At 44.9% G+C, this 17,387-nt stretch overlaps 1 protein-coding gene across 2 annotated transcripts in view; it reads left to right on the forward strand.

The window, feature by feature from the left end:
• The window catches only part of LOC133388648 (transmembrane protein 150A-like), a 53,112-nt gene that overhangs the window by 29,004 nt on the left and 6,721 nt on the right, over positions 1-17,387 (forward strand). For both annotated transcript variants that reach the window (XM_061634647.1, XM_061634648.1), the window contains exons 5-6: positions 284-411; positions 10,510-10,687. In XM_061634647.1, coding sequence (XP_061490631.1) covers positions 284-411; positions 10,510-10,687 — 306 coding nt within the window. The remainder of the gene's footprint in view (positions 1-283; positions 412-10,509; positions 10,688-17,387) is intronic.

Genomic DNA, 17,387 nt, shown 5'->3' on the forward strand with positions numbered 1-17,387 from the left:
TGTTGTTGTATGCATGATTTGAAATAGATAAATATGTATGTATGTATGTATGTAAGCCAAGGGCTAGGCATTTCTTTTTCTTTTAAATAATAATAAAAATATTAATAGGCATTTGCTATCTCTCATTTATTTTGCATGAGTTGTGACATCCCATTTTGTGGAGCTTTGACATTCTTGCCCTTTTTCTGGTTTATGATGGGGCAAGAATGTTGGTCTCGGTTTGCAGTCTAGGTGGAGATTTTGTGGGCAATGGTTGAGGCTGACCCTTGTTTCCTTTTCCTAGTGATGCTGGTAGGCTTGCTGAGATACGCACATGTGACGGAGCATTATGGTTCTTCCCTTCTCAACACCTTAGGGCTGGCTGCAGGTTGGATCTGTGCAGCTGGCCTCATCATGGTTGGCAACTTCCAGGTAAGACAACTCCTCTGTGTATATAAACTGTGGATGGGGAACCTGCGGCCTTCCAGGTGATGTTAAACTACAGCTTTCATTATCCTGACCATTGGCCATGCTGAATGGGAGTGATGGGAGTTGCCCTCCAGATGGTGCTGGACTACCTCAAGATATCCACCCCTGGTATTATACAGCCACAAGAGTGGCTGTATACTAGAGCCAGCGTGGATTTTTCACATTCCGCAGTGTTAAATGGAAAATACCCCCCATGCCATTCTGATGCTTCCCATAAGCTCATTTCAAAACAAAACCTTACAGAATTTATAGTCCTGAACTCAGAAATGCTTGCTTAACAACCCTCTCAATTTTCATGGTGATACACAGTCAGAAAGAACTGAGAGTTCAAAGTCTAAAGAGAGAGGGAAAAAACCCCAGGCGCCTTTTGAATTTTTTTCTGCCAGAGTTCTCATAATCTGTTGAAATTCATTAAAAATCAGCCATGTTCACAGAGTACCTGTAATCCTAATACTGACCTTGCCCCATACTCTGATCTTCATCTTCTGCAGATTGAAGGTCTGTGAGGGGTATTGCCACCACTCATGATATGCACAGAGGAACATGTTACCAAATTCTTCCAAGCTACCCAGGAAGTGGATTGGACTGTGAAAGACCAACCCAAATGGTGTTTGCATTTTGACAACTTTGTAGGGCAGTACAACTTCTCAGAGAGGAGGTCAGGTCTCCTGCTCCCCTGGTGCATTCACTATAGCTGCCAAATTCCCCTGCTTTTTAAAGTTTGATAGAAATATCTGTGGGCTATAGGTACATGCTTAAACTGCAAGGTTTTTTGCCTGTTAGTGAATAAAGCTTTAGACAGGAGAGTAACCAGTATGTTTTTGAAGAGGAGAATGCATGGCTCCATCTTCTGAGATTTTCTACTTTTCAGTCCCACATTGGGACTTGATTACTTGGACATCTTATGCTTATATGAGCATTGTAGAGATATTTTTGCTGTTTAATTTATCTGAGGTATCACAGGGAGAGGGAGAGAGAGATGTTAAAGTCAAGTGGCATTTCTATATGTGTCAAAACCTGAGGTCAAGGAGCAGCAGGGGAAGCTGAATGCCACATACTTGAATTATTTGGCTACAGGTTTCTTGTAGATTTATTTAGTGGTATAACGTAGATTTATTTAGTGGTATAACTATATTGGCTACTATATTTTTAGCTCCTTACTAATAATTCCCAATATTTGATTTGCCATTTTTACTGCTGCAAAACACTGAATTGAAGTTTTCATTGAGCTCTGAACTACAACCCTGCCAAATTTCCTTCATAGGTAGCTACTGCCAGTTTATAACCTTGTTAGCTTGGAACCATGGTCTGAATGAAACCATTGTGAGTCAACCTAGACATGAAGTGGAAGCTCTGTGTTTGGATCTCCAAACATCCTTTCCCCCCTGAAAAAGCCATGAGAGCAATTTGGATTAGGGACAGGGGAGGTGGTTAATCCTTTGCCCCTTGCACCATGGCCTCGATTTGTCCCCTTCCCAAATCTCCTATAAGCTGTGGAGGGGAAAATAAATTGACTTTAAGAACATAAATCCAAATGTTTTCCTCTTTATAACTAATAAAATATTAGGAGAGGGGGGCAGATTTGGAATTCCTTTGTCAGAAAGAAAATGGTGCTTGGATCTCCAAAGATGGAGCCACCACTTCATGTTTTGTTTGACCCTGTGACACACAGCATTGAAGTTCTGTTCCTAGCACAAAATACCTGTTCTTGATAGACTCCCATATCCACCACTGCTCACTTTCCTAGATATTAAAAAACATAGAATCATAGAATCCTAGAGTTGGAAGGGGCCTATAAGGCCATGGAAGCTAACCCCTTGCTCAAGCCAGGAATCCAAATTAAAGCATACCTGACAGATGGCTGTCCAGCTGCCTCTTGAAGGCCTCCAGTGCTGGAGACCCCACCACCTCCCTAGGTAATTGGTTCCATTGTCGTACCGCTCTAACAGTCAGGAAGTTTTTCCTGATGTTCAGTCAAAATCTAGCTTCCTGCAACTTGAGCCCACTATTCCATGTCCTGCACTCTGGGAGGACGAGAATTGATCTTGACCCTCCTCTGTGTGGCAACCATTCAAGTACTTGATATCTCCCCTCAGTCTTCTCAAGGCTAAACATGCCCAGTTCTTTCAGTCTCTCCTCATAGAGCTTTGTTTCCAATCCTCTGATCACCCTTGTTGCCCTCCTCTGAATCTGTTCCAGTTTGTCTGCATCTTGTCCAGAAGTGGACACAGTACTCAAGATGAATCCTAACCAGTGCCGAATAGAGGGGAACTAGTACTTCTTGCGATTTGGAAACTATAGTTCTGTTAATGGAGCTTAAAGTAGCATTTGCTTTTTTTCCAGCCACATCTCACTGTCGGCTCATATTCAGCTTGTGTTCAACCACAATCGCAAGATCCTTCTCACATGTCGTATTGCTGAGCCAAGTATCCCCATCTTATAAATGTGCATTTGGTTTCTTTTTCCTAGATGTAGAACTTTGCACATCCCTGTTAAATTTCATTCTGTTGTTTTCGGCCCAATGCTCCAGCAGAGGTGGTGGTAACAGCTTAATGAGGCCCATAGCTGCCTTAGGGGTGTGTGTATAAAGTTAAATAAGCTATGAGGTTAGAGGATCCCTAACAAGAATTGACTGGGAGAAGGAATGTTAGGGTGATCATGGAAGGTTGCAGATTATATTGCTAGAGCAGCCTTCCCCAACCTGGTGTCCTGTAGATGAGTTGGCTACAACTCCCATCTGACCCAGCCAGCTTGGTTGATCGTCGTGCACCAATCTCCCCACATAAAACAAATTCATGCACAGGCATCTTCCAAGCAAAGACCTTATCTTGGAAGATAATCTTACTCGGCCACGAGTGATCGCCAATGAATGGCTGGCTGATGCTGATGCGAGTTACAGTCCAAACTATTTGGAGTATACCAGATTGATGAAAGCTGCACTAGAAAAACATTTGTTGTTGTCGTGCTCTTTGTGCTTTCTTCTGTGCATTTATCTAAGAATGAAGATCAGTTGGCATTGCCAAGTTGAAAAGGCAGTTTTTACCAGGTCTCTCGAGTCAGGTCAGGTTGTGAAGGCCTTCCAGGATGGAGGCACCAAGTTGCATTTTCTTGCCCTCTTGAGTTTCCTTTTGTACTCTCCTCTTTTATACTGTGGAGTGTTGCCATGTAGCATTGCTGGAGCATGTTTACTCATGGGAGAACCTGACAGCCACCAAATCCTTCCTTCTACTCCACTGGAGATTTGCCTTTCTTTGAAGGCACTGCAGTACCTTTGGAGGTTAGAGATGCTTTAGTGATCAAGATGAAATCAATTTCGTTTGGGTGTTGGAATTGTGACCTGAAAAACTTTTCATAGATCACTTTTGACAATTCTCTCTGGGTTGTTTTAATTAATTAGTTTTTCATTCTATGCACTTCTTTAATATTTGTTTAAAGTGTCCTTAGCCTGGCTAAGAAGATCCTCCATGGCGCAGAGAGGTAAGCAGTGGTAACGCAGCCAAAGCTCTGCTCACGGCCGGAGTTCGATTCCAACGGAAGGAGGAAGTCGAATCTCCGGTAAAAGGGGTGGAGGTCCACTCAGCCTTCCATCCATCCGTGGTCGGTAAAATGAGTACCCGGCATATGCTGGGGGGTAAAGAAAGGCTGGGGAAGGAACTGGCAATCCCACCCCATATAAACGGTCTGCCTAGTAAACGTCGCAAGACGTCACCCTAAGAGTCGGAAATGACTCACACTATAAGTGCGGGGACACCTTTACTTTTAGCCTGGCTAAAATTGATTTAAAAGAATACACTTACATGGAGTGGGGTGGAGGACTGGCATGTTAGATCTCTATAATTTTTTTAGCAGAACCCAAGATCTACCAACCAGAGCCAAGTGCAAAAGACACACCATTAGAATTAAAGGGCAAGGTGTCGCTGAGCTGTTTTCAGTACCAGAACTGAGTGGAGCTCATAGTCCTTTCTCAAAAAAGTCCACCCCTGGTTAACCGAAGTTTTCTTCATTTCAACATTCTAATTTTGCTGCCATTGTTGAACAACTGATAATCAGAAACCTTTCCAATCTACTGCAATTCACCCAGAGACTTACCAGCAGCTCCTGATGTTCCTTCTGCCCACCTCTGCACTAACAGACCAAACATTAGTTTGTGAGCCTGAACTTCTTGTTCTTGTGGTGGTTTTTATGTTTTGTGTAGTGCCTAAATCTTTCAAGTGTTTTATAAATATCATTAATGTGCCTCTAGTGAGAGCTAGTAAATCGTTTGGGGTGCAAGCTCCAGCACATAATCTTACCTGTAAAGGTTTGTATTCATAACAATATCAACTGAGCCAATCACAGCGTACACAGCTATTAGCCACTTCATCATTGCTGTGTTTGAAAACTCACTGGGAAACCAAATTAAATGTCCATCATTTCAAATCCCTTCTTGCCCCTTTTGTTTAGAATGTCTGTGAAGTTCTAATGCCACAATCGAGGCCCCTCAACTTGATTCAAATAAAAACAATAAAACAGCTTAAAACATAATTGAGCCATAAAATATCAAGCACAAAAAATAGCCCAAGAAACAAAGCTCAACAGCAAGGATAGAAAATAGCCAACCTGCTCAAAGACTATACAGAATTAAAAAGTCTTGACTAAAGACCTAGAAGGTGCCGGCCCAGCAAGCTTTCTGGACAAGGAGCACCACTAGAGGGGGGCACCACAAAAAGGTCTCTGCTTATTGTAATTGTCCATTAGCCTGAGAATGCCAAGATTTCATACACCCAAACTTTCAAGTTTTCTCTGTTGGATGACCAACCCAATGTTTTGTTTGCGTGCAAGACACTGTGAAGCCTCTTGGGCTGGGCCCACACTAATAATGAATGTAAAAACTAAGAATTAGGTGTGTGCACCTAAATCTAAGCTTTTGATCACCACAAATTATACATTGGCAAAACCGTGAGAATGTCCTCTACAACAGTGGATCCCAAACCTTTTTTCCCCATGGACTCCTTGAAAATTGCTGATGGTCTTGGTGGACCACTTAATGATTCTTCTGCCTGTTGTAGCTGTTTTAATTCGCTGTGCTAGGTGCTGTGTGATTTTTAACAATATTTGTATTGCTTCTTTTATTTATAATATTGTATTTTATTATAAGTTGCATTCAATACAATTCAAATGGTAATACAATATAAAACAATGAAGGAAGCAGTAAAAATACACTTAATGTGAGCATTTAAGGTGGCCATGCCGTGGACCACCTGAATGAAGCTCATGGACCACTGGTGGTCTATGGACCACAGTTTAGGAACCTCTGCTCTACAAGACACCCTAGCGTCTCATTTGGCCTGATAATTTGTTTGGGTGCAAGACATACTGTATACAGAGACTCCCATTAAGTTCTATAGGTAATAGAAGTAGGCTGCAGTTGGCAAAACTGTTGGAGAAGGAGAAAAAGGTGATGCCTTCATGAAATTGAGGTCACCAGGAATGTAGGCAGGTTTACGCCCAACCCAGTGGGTTCTTTGAAATCTTTGCTTGCACAGTGAATTGTACAGTCTGTGCCCTGTTTCCACTGTTGGGGAAAGGCATAATATGTGTGTCAGCACCGTGCTCAGTTGGCAGTGCCTTTCCTAACAGGCCTACTCTTCATACATCATAATGATGGGCATTTTGTTAATCCTGTAATATTTTTAAAAAGACCTGTACAAAATAATAATGCTGTGTGGTTTCATGGCATTTCCGAGATTTATTTATTTATTTATTAGAATTATATACTGCCCCATAACTGAAGCTCTCTGGGCGGTTTACAGCAATTATGGCACTAATCCCTGCTAGTGACTTGTTGTGATGTACCTAGGGGTCCTTAAGAGAGATCGTACAACTCTCCGTACCCTGGCACACTGAGAATCACTAGGAAGACCAATTTCACTGGACATCTAAGTGCCCCACTAGGGTTAAACCCAATAAATTATCGTTGTTATGTGCCTCCAAGTTGACTACGACTTATGGCGACCCTATGAATCAGCGACCTCCAATAGCATCTGTCGTGAACCACCCTGTTCAGATCTTGTAAGTTCAAGTCTGTGGCTTCCTTTATGGAGTCCTATTGTGCGCGTCATACAGCTCCGGACTCTCCTTTCGGATCTCTGCACATCAGCCTCTGGGCTTCCTTTCGGCTTAGTCCCAGTGCTACTCATCCTTGTCATTTGTTCTTCCCCAGTTAGCTTGCTTAGTGCCTTCTGACCTGGGGGTCTCTTCTTCCAGCACTATCTCATGTGGCATTTTGGATACTCTGTTCATAGGGTTTTCACGTTAAGAGGTATTCAGAGGTGGTTTACCGTTGCCTTCCTCTGAGTTTGGATGGTCTTAGTCTGGTGTCTTAGTTTTGACCATTCTGCTTTGGGTGCCCATGCTGGAGTCTAGCCTCTTGGTCTAGACTCCTGACGGCATTGCTCTCAGCTTCTTAAACACTCTGAAACCATTAATCCCAGTAGAACTGCTCAAGAGATTATTAGCTGCCACCACCTACCAAATAGAGAGCAGTTGGACTCCGTTGTAGCTTGGCTAAAACGCCAAGATGAGGATATGGGGTTAGGGGTGGTAAGATACTATAGGTCAGGGGCCGCCAATCTTTTTGGACTAATGGGCACATTTTGAATTTTGAGAGAGTTCTGGGGGCACCAGTCACAAAATGACTGTCATGGGGTGTAGCATAACACAAAATTAGAGAGAGTAGTGTCATAGTGAAGCTTTTCCCATAATTGTATTTCCCTATTAGAAAAGCCTTAACCTGTTGAATTTCTGCCTTCCATACAGCTGCTAAAAGCATAAAAATCCTATCCCCCTCCATGCCAACTCTAAACCAAAGCCTAGGCTGCCATCCTGTACCCACTTACATGGGAATAAGTCCCATTAAACATAAAGAGGCTTACTTTGAAGTAGAGATGTAGACATTGTACTGTAAGTTAACTATACAGTGAATTCTTAAGGAGTGACTGATCTTTAACTTTTGCACAGCAGGAAGCATGCATAAGCATCTTCGGAAAGTTTCACATATGCCTTTTGGAGGGAGGGGTATTCTTGTGTAGTAATACTTGCAGAAAATAACTTCTAGGGACTACCTGATCTCAGACAAACCCACCACAGGAAAGATGCATCCTGGTTGCTCAGGAAAAATGAAGGGCAAATTACTGAGATTGCAAGGACTGAAAAATTAGACAGAAACAGGAAGCGTGCACTAGAGGGGAAGGGAAAATAGCAGCTCTTTAGGACCCCGGGGGTTACTATTGCCTGGTGTCCAAACAACTCACTTATTAATCACAGTTCTGATTTCACTCATTGGGTCAAAACGCTGAAAGATGGGAGTAGCCAGGCTGGCTCATCTCGCAGAAATCGTTTAGAAGGATATCTCCACATTTTGCTTCAAAACTTTCTTTATAAGAGGGCTAGAGACTTTATTTTTAAAAAAATTATTTATTTATTATTTGATTTACATCCTGCCCTTCCTCCCAGCAGGAGCCCAGGGCAGCATGAAAGCTAAGAGTCTGGGGGGTCTGCCTGTAGACACCAATTATGGCCTTTGTGGGTGCCACAGCATCTGTGGTTGGCAGGTTGGAGACCCCTGCTATAGGTTGTTCAGAATCTTCTTGGATCAAACCATGCCAGCTGTTCTTAAAGCAAACATTTTGATTTATTAACAAAGTATAAAGAACAGGGTATAGTATTCCATTCCATGCATATGAACAGTAAAAGGTTGTTCTAGCTTCTGATCTTCCCTTAACTACTAACATAGCCAGGTAGTTTCTCTTTTGTGCTGTAGGACTAGTTGAGTCTGGAGCCAGCAGTCTCCCTTCTACCTTCCCAGCAGATGAACTGCATGGACTTCCTGGAACTTCACCAGCTAATTCCAGGTGAAGACCCCTAGCGCACGACTTGGCTAAGCGTTTATAGACCTTTGCCTGTGAAATGGACACAATGACATAAACTGCATTAGATTGTTGGCATGGGTGAAACAAAAGGCACAAAGGTTAATCTTGACTACCCTTTCAGAAAGGAAGGAAGAGGAAGGATGGGGGGAAGGAATATTGGGGCCTTGGGGTGCAACAAAAGGTCAAACCTAAAACATCTGTTTTCTAATTAACTCTAAACATCCCAACTTTCTCTGACACTTGGCCTCTTCCCGCGGCTGGGCCAAGCAGCTTCCTTCCCTCTGTTAGCCCGAGAAAGTTCCTGGGAGCCTGGCAACTGACCTGGGGCCTTCTGCACCCCGAGTGCTTCTGTGTTGTTGAAAGAGGCTGGCCAAGTGAACTGGGAAACTTCTGCTCCCCGAGGGGCCAGGCATATTAATGATGGCTGTGTTTGCTTTCCCTTTCTTGGCAGTTGTGCTTTGGATGTTTGCTGTGTTTCTGAAGAGAGATGGCGGGTGGGGGTGGAAATGCTGTATAAAATGTGTTTGAGCAGCTGATGCTTTCTTCCAGTGTCTGGTTTTCTCTTCCTGGCTCTGACTATTCTTGATGGGGATGGAGAAATGTTTGCTTAATTGAAGAATTGGATCAGTCAAGGCTGGCCCCTATAAACGACTTAGCAACAAGCTGCCCATAGCCCTGCAACTGGCTGTGAATTATGCCAGACCTTGGCTCCTAATCGTCAGCCCCTCCTCAGGAGCCAGCAGCTGCACCACTCCTTTCACTTGCAGAAAGCTCCACATTCACCGCTCCAGAGAGATGCTCTCAGATACAGCAGGGAGATAAAAATAGAAAGCAAAGGTAGCTGTGTTGGTGTGAAAGAAAAACTCCCGCGTCCACAGTAGGCAAAACTGTTATTGCCCTGGTGGAGAATCTCAGGCCCGTGAGCTGAATGTGGTCCCCAGACCTCTCTGTCTGGCCCTCGGGATGCTCCAAAGACCACCATCTCTCACCAGGCAATCCCCCTCACTAGCCCTGCTCCATGCTCTCCTGGAATATTTTTCCCTGGCTGGAATGTGTCCTGAACTGTGATAATGCCTCTTGCTTACCTGGATGAAGAGGGGGGGGTGACTTTTGTCCTAGTACATTTCGGAGTGCAGCCTGCTGTACAAAGGTAAAACGTACATCTATTCCACTATTCACTTTTGCATCTGGCCCTCTCCCCAACAGGCATATGGCCCCCGGAAGGTTCCCCACTGGGCATGTGGCTCTTAGGCTGAAAAAGGCTTCTCTCCCTTCCTTTATTGGGGCAATGTTTGCTGACATTTGGTTGGTCCCAATAAAGGTACAGTAGGGCCCCGCTTTTTGGCAGCCTGCTTTTCGGCATTCTGCTAATACAGCAGCTTTCAATTAGAGTAAGGCCCTACTCATACGGTGCTTGTTCCACTTTTACAATGTTTCTTGGGCGTCAGGCACTATTTTATTGACGGAGTTCCACTTTTCGGCGGGTTTCGCTTTTGGGCAGGGGTCTGGAACGTAACCCGCCATATGAATGGGGCTCTACTGTATTGCCCAACTATGGATTTTGGAGTATTGAGAGAGCCATCTCAGTACTTTATGACATTCCATCTCCTTACTGAATGCTTCTCAGATGTTTTCAAGTGAGACACACCTGTGAACTTGCTCAACCTTTTGAACCCTACTTTCTCCTTCTACAACAGAAAACTAAGAATGTTGCATCAGAAGTTAACACTGAAAAAGTTTGTATTTCATTTTTAATGTTGATGTGGGTGCATATATATATATATAGGCAGCATGTATTTGAAGAGAATTTAAGCACGACACATAAGACAGGGAGGAAGCCTGCCTGTTAAAGGGGCTGGTATGCTGTTGGTCTAGAGCAAGGATGGCCAATGTGGTACCCTCCAGATGTTTTGGATTACACCTCCGATCATTCCTGACCATTGGTCATCCTGGCTAAGGCTGGTGGGAGTTGGTAGTCTGGAGGGCATGTCTACCCCTGGAAATAGGATATTGTCCCAGGATTCTGCCACCTCATTCCCCTGCATGTTATGTAGACCAGGCAGGAGACTGGGCAACCTGTGTCCTAATGGCTTGTTTTGGATTCCTAAATAGGTGTGCTTCTTTCTCTTAGGTGGACCATGCTAAAGTGCTGCATTACATCGGGGCAGGAGTGGCATTCCCTACCAGCATGCTCTTTATATTCCTTCAGTCAATTCTGACTTACCGCATGGCAAAATCCAGAGGTCATTACTGGACTGGCCATCTGCGCAGCATCCTGGCAGCCCTGGCTTTCATCACCCTCATCTTCAGTATCCTTTCTGCAGCATCGTGGTATGAAGGAAAATAAATGTGTGCTAATAGGAGTGATGGATGAGATTGAATTAAATAGGACTTCATTAGGCAAGCTGACGCAGTAACTAGAGAGACGTCTGCGTGGTTATAAAAGAAATGGAAATGGACTGCCTTCAAGTTTGATCCCGACTTATGGAGACCCTATTTATTTATTTATTTATATAATTTATTAGTCGCCCATCTGGCTGGCTGTCCAGCCACTCTGGGCGACGTACAACATAGGCATATAATACCTAGACATTGAAAATCTAAAAACAGTGAAGATAAAATCTAGCCCACCCCAAAAGCCTGCCTGAAGAGCCAGGTCTTCAAGGCCTGGCAGAAACTCATCATGGAAGGGGCATGGCGGAGATCATTTGGGAGGGAGTTCCACAGGGTCAGGGCCACAACTGAAAAAGCCCTCTCTCTAGTCCTCACCAGTTTGGCTGTTTTGACTGATGCGATGGAGACAAGGTCTTTTGAGGCTGATCTTGTTGGGTGGCATAGCTGATGGTGCTGGAGGCGCTCCTTTAGATAGACTGGGCCAAAACCGTATAGGGATTTAAAGGTCAAAACCAACACCTTGAATTGAGCCCGGTAAGCAACTGGTAACCAGTGCAACTCTTTTAGCACTGGAGTGATATGATCTCGCCGCCGGCTGCCTTTAATCAGGCGTGCCGCTGCGTTCTGTACCAGTTGCAGCTTCCGGACCATTTTCAAGGGTAGCCCCACGTAGAGCGCATTACAGTAGTCTAGGCGAGAGGAGACCAGGGCATGTACCACCGATGGGAGCAGATGATTGGGAAGGTAGGGGCGTAGCCTCCGTATCAGATGGAGTTGATACAGCGCTGCCCGGCTCACAGCCGAAACTTGAGCTTCGGGTTAGGGTTTTCATGGTAAGCGGCATGCAGAGGTGGTTTACCATTGTCTTCCTCTGAGGCTGAGAGGCAGCGACTGGCCCAAGGTCACCCAGTGAGCTTCATGGCTGTGTGGAGATTCGAACCCTGGTCTCCCAGGTCGTAGTCCAACACTCTAACCACTACAACACTGTAAAAGCCCAGTGTAAAAGCTATAAATAGGGCCCTGTTAAAGCACAGCTGCATGTAAATGATGATGACCCACAAACATTTTTTCACTGCAACATGTCCTTAGGATGAAGGGAACAACCTATATGCTTTCCCTAATTTGCAGGGGTGGGATTTGCATCAAGAAAATCCCAGTTCAGGCTGCAGTCCTGTACATGCTTACCAGGGAGCAATCCTCTTGAGTAATGGACCATTACTCTGTACATAAATCCATACTGGAAATTGTGACAGCAGAAATCCCTTCTGAACCAGCACTTAGGTGCTAAATATTAATAAAACTGCAGTGTTTTAAGTGTCCACTGTTTCTTTGCAAAGGAGAAGGATAGGGAGAGAACCAGAAGTGGTGGTGGGCACACATCTTTTCTTCCAAAAGAATAGCAACTTTGGCAGCAGGGACCTGAACCAAAGACTGACATCTTTCAGTGTAGTTAGGTGCTAACTATTTATAAAACAGCAATGCTTAAGTGTCTACAGTATCTGTGCATGGGAGGATGGAGAGAAAATCATGCCATGCCCCTATGACCTCTTAATAGCCCCACTAGGTGTAGTAGGCGACCACTGTGGGTGGGATATATGTGCATGTGATTAGTCTTGGTTTTATTACTTATTTGTTGCTTACATTTACATTTACTTACATTTCCTACGCCTCTTTACCCTGGCCTTTGACAACTGAGACATGGCTACTTTTAGGACCCACCCTATTTTGGGATTTAATATTGTTTTTCATTTTTTTAATATTGTATTTTAAAATGGTTGTGACCCACCCTGGGACCTTTGCGTGAAGGGTGGGTAATTAATAACAATAACAATAATAGTTGTTGTTGTTATTTATATCCTACCTTTCCTTCAAGGAAGCTCAAGATGGCATACACAGTTCTCCTCCACTCCATTTTATCCTCACAGCAACCCTGTGAGGTCGGTGAGGCTGAGAGACAGTGACTAGCCCATGGTCACCCAGTGAGCTTCATGGCTTAGTGTGGATCTGAAGCCTGGTACGCCAGGGCCAAGTCCAGTACTCTAACCCCAACATCACATGTGTAAAAACAACACAACAGTAGACTTCACAGGGCAACACAACCTTTTTCAAAAGTCAGGTTTTTCAGAAAGGGAACAAAAAAATCCATAGTATGGGGGAAATATTTTTATTACACTTTTTTTAACCACCCCAATCGCAGACAGGAGTCTTCCACCTCAGTGTTCTTCAATCAAGGGCTTCTATACCTCCCCAGGGTGGGGGCTAGGCAAGCCTGGGGGGCTGGTATCCCTGCTCTAGCCACACTTTGAGGCACAGCTTGATGAGAGGAGCAAAGATAACCTTTCCCCAACCTCAGTAGAGATCCAGTTTGCCCAGCCTGCTCCCTGTGACTCCCCAAGGGTCCCTCCCCCCTTCTCTGAGGCATTTTATATCTTTCCTGACTTCCCTCATTTCCTTCTGCCTTAGACCCAACAGCTGGGCTTCTTCTCCGCCAGCAGGCAGCTGAGGGAGAGTACCCCACCCTTCTTCCACATGTAGAGTCTCCAGGCAGTGTCCAAATGAGGACTCCTCAGGTCTTATCTGGGTGTTGCCTGCTGGTGTGAACTGATGCCTACTTAAGGGGTCAGGGACTGGCACAAGACTGTTGAGCCTTGGTGGCCCACCACACATGGACAGGACGTTTGTATAACCTCAGTGTTGAAATCCACTCACCCAAAGAAGCCTGTTTAAGGGCCAAAGTAGATGTAGAGGGGAGGTAGCCATGTTTGTTATTTGTTCATGTGCCTGGCCTTGTTTTCATATGAAGCAAGGGATATGGGGAGTCTGATTTTTAAAGCAAAAGGTATGTACAGCTGAGTGGAGTGGACCCCTTCCCTACTTTTCCTCTCTGAACTTCACTGTGTCGCTTGTGGTGTTGGAATCCATGTGGGAGAAAATTGCTGGCAACAAAAGACTTCAAGGTTCAGCTGTCCTCACCTGTGTCTTCCTTTATGTTATCAAAGGGGTGTAGTTGTCCAGGGTCCTGGGGGGGTCTTAGACCCCTTACTTTTTTGAGAGCAGAGTCCCAGCCCTGCATCCTATGTCTCCACCATCCTATGCACCAATCAGCACAAAAGGGAGTTCTATTAGCCACTGAGAATAATCTTCTAACATGGTTCCTTGTCCTTTCCAGCTGATTAGAGCCAATCAAAGTGAGAGAAGGAAAGTGAGCCATTGAGAAGACTCTAGCTAACACACTCCTCTTTCATGCTGCTTGGCTCCTAGGGATGTCTGTTGTTGTGGGAGAAGATTCAGGTGGGTAGGACTGAAGAGTGTGGAGATGACGATGGAGAGCAAGCAAGCGGGCATGGCTGTGAGGGAGAGTGGCATGACTATCATGAAGGGACCCTGCACTTTGGAAAGTGTCACTACACTACTGATATCAAATATCGAACCCACCATTACTTGATGTGTAAATGGGGCAGATATGTGAATTATAATTAATAATAATAATAATAATAATAACCTTTATTTCTACCCCGCCCTTTTTCCAATAGGACTCAGAGCGGCTTACAACTAAAAACAACACCATTAAAACATACGGAAGTATACAATTAAAATAGAATTAAACTATGAGAAAAATTAAAAACCATAAAACATACGTTAAAAACAGCGGACAATTTAAAATAATAAAATCATATACTGTAGACACCAATCCTATGACATTTAATCTTGGTCGTTCTCTATCCCAAATGCCCGTTGAAATAAAACAGTCTTTACTTGTCGCCGGAAATACAGCAAGGAGGGAGCTGATCACACCTCACTCGGAAGGGAGTTCCATAGCCTAGGGGCGGCCACCGAAAAGGACCTATCTCGTGTCCGCGTCATATGTACTTGCGAAGGTGTAGGGAGCACAAGAAGGGCCTCACCTGAAGATCTCAAATCCCAGACAGGTTCATGTAGGGAGATACGATCTGTCAAATAGCCTGGACCTGAGCCGTATAGGGCTTTGTAGGTCAAAACCAGCACTTTGAATTGTGACTGGAAACAAATTGGCAGCCAGTGGAGCTGTTGTAACAGGGGAGTTGTATGGTCCCTGTAACCAGCCCCAGTTAACACTCTGGCTGCAGCTCTTTGTACCAATTTAAGTTTCCGAACAGTCTTCAAAGGCAGCCCCACGTAGAGCGTGTTACAGTAGTCTAAGCGGGATGTAACCAAGGCGTGCATCACCCTGGTCAGATCAGGCAGCTCCAGGAACGGGTGCAGCTGGCGCACCAGTTTTAATTGGGCAAATGCGCTCCTGGATACAGCAGTAATCTGGGCCTCCAAATTCAAAGCTGAGTCCAGGAGTACACCCAAACTGTGAACCTGAGACTTCAGGGGCAGTGCGACCCCATCCAGCACTGGTTGAGTCCCTATTCCCTGATCTGCCCTCCGACTGACCAGGAGTATCTCTGTTTTGTCAGGATTTAATGTCAACTTGTTTGCCCTCATCCAGTCCATCACTGATGCCAGACACTGGTTTAGGACCTGTACGGCTTCCTTGGCTTCAGGTGGAAAAGAGAAATAGAGTTGAGTGTCATCGGCATACTGATGGCACCGAACCCCAAAACCCCGGACAACCTCTCCCAGCGGTTTCATGTAGATGTTAAATAACATGGGTGACAAAACTGAACCCTGAGGGACCCCATAGGTCAATGGCCAGGGGGTCGAGCAGGAGTCCCCCAGTACCACCTTCTGGGTTTGGTCCTCCAGGAAGGACTGGAGCCACTGTAACACAGTGCCCCCAAGTCCCATCTCAGCAAGGCGGCCCAGAAGGATACCATGATCGATGGTATCGAAAGCCGCTGAGAGGTCCAGTAGAACCAACAGAGACACACTCCCCCTGTCCAGTTCTCTGCGTAGGTCATCCACCAAGGCGACCAAAGCCGTCTCTGTCCCATAGCCAGGCCTGAAACCAGATTGAAATGGATCCAGATAATCCATATCATCCAGGAATCTCTGGAGTTGGGCGACCACCCCACGCTCTATTATCTTGCTTAAAAATGGAATATTGGAGACTGGCCGGTAGTTACCTAGTAAAGAGGGATCCAGGGAGGGCTTTTTCAGCAGTGGTCTTATAACTGCCTCCTTTAAGCATGATGGAATTCTGCCTTGTTGTAGAGAGGCATTAACTATTCCCCTGACCCAATCGACCAGTCCCCCTCTGGTACTTCTAATGAGCCAGGAAGGGCAAGGGTCCAATACACAAGTGGTGGCACGCGCCGCTCCAAGGATCTTGTCCACATCCTCGGGCAGTACGAATCCATTTTAATTGGACAAACAGGCGCCAAAGTTACATCCGCAGAGACTGTATCAATTTTAGCGTCCAAGTCAGAGCGAATCTGAGCGACTTTGTCTGCAAAGTGCCGTGCAAATTCTTGACAGCGGTCTGCTGAGTGGTCAGAATTATCCTCACGGGGGCTGGAACTTAAAAGCCCCTTAACCACTCGAAACAGTTCCTCTGGACGGCTCCCAGCAGACGCAATGGAGGCCGAGGAGAAAGATTTCTTCTTAGCCCGTACTGCCTCGGAGTAGGCCTTCAAATAGGCGCTAGCCCGAGATCGATCAGCTTCGCTCCAGGTCTTCTGCCAACGTCGCTCTAGTCCCCGTCTGACAACCCTTGTGCTGTTGAGCTCTAAGTCTGGCACTGCAGGTATTTAGGAATGAGAAAATTATATTTGTATTTAAGGGATAATTGCCTTCTGAACACTTTCTAAATTCCTTTAGTACCCACTTTTCTACTTTTTCAGTTTTTTATATATGTTTCATACCTCTCTATCCCAATCAAGAGTGGCTTATGTAGCGCCTCAGGTGTCTCCCGTCCAGGCAGTCATCAGGCCCTCACCTGCTTAGTTTCAATAGCGTTGCAGCATCAGATGCTTCCAGAGTATTTGTGGTATTTATATTATTAGCTACTTTAGATGCCATGTGAAGGGTGGAAAAGTGGATTCAATTTAAAGGAAGAATAATTCTTTGACTGAGGGAATATTTTTTGTTTTATTTAGCAAAGGGGAGAAGGAGAGATGCTGGGAGGGGCAAATAAAGTTATTAATGCAAGAGATAGCTTCCAGACAACCTGCTGTTTTGGTTGACCATTCATCCTGATTTGTTTGCAGGGACGTTATCAATGCAGGCTGTTTACCAGGCATTTATTCTGATTTGTTTGTAGAGAGGTTATATGAAATTATATCAAGAAATAGTTATCCTCCAATGCATTGTACTGTTGCTTTCCTTACTGCAAAAAGCCTGAGTTGTTTGAGGGGAGGGGTAGAAGCAGTTTGTTAACGCAAGTGTACTAATCCACTTTAATTCTGCAGCCTGAATTTGCCAGTTTGGAACTTGAATACCAACCACAAAATGGTGACAGTCTGGAAATGTCCACAGTTCAGGGGTGAGGATGAGGAAAAGTCTAGTGGACAAGGCATGTGAGGAATGATGCAAGAGGTGTTGTTAACTTAATCAGGAAAAAGCAGGTGGGAGCTGATACGTTGCAAGTGAAAAAGCTTGGACTTAAGAGAGCTCTGCTATGTCTATCCACTTTTTCACAATTTTATTATCATCCAGTGTTATAATGGAAATTGCGGCCAACCTCACCAG

The sequence above is a fragment of the Rhineura floridana genome, chromosome 7 (assembly GCF_030035675.1).
Source record: "Rhineura floridana isolate rRhiFlo1 chromosome 7, rRhiFlo1.hap2, whole genome shotgun sequence".
NCBI lineage: Eukaryota > Metazoa > Chordata > Lepidosauria > Squamata > Rhineuridae > Rhineura > Rhineura floridana.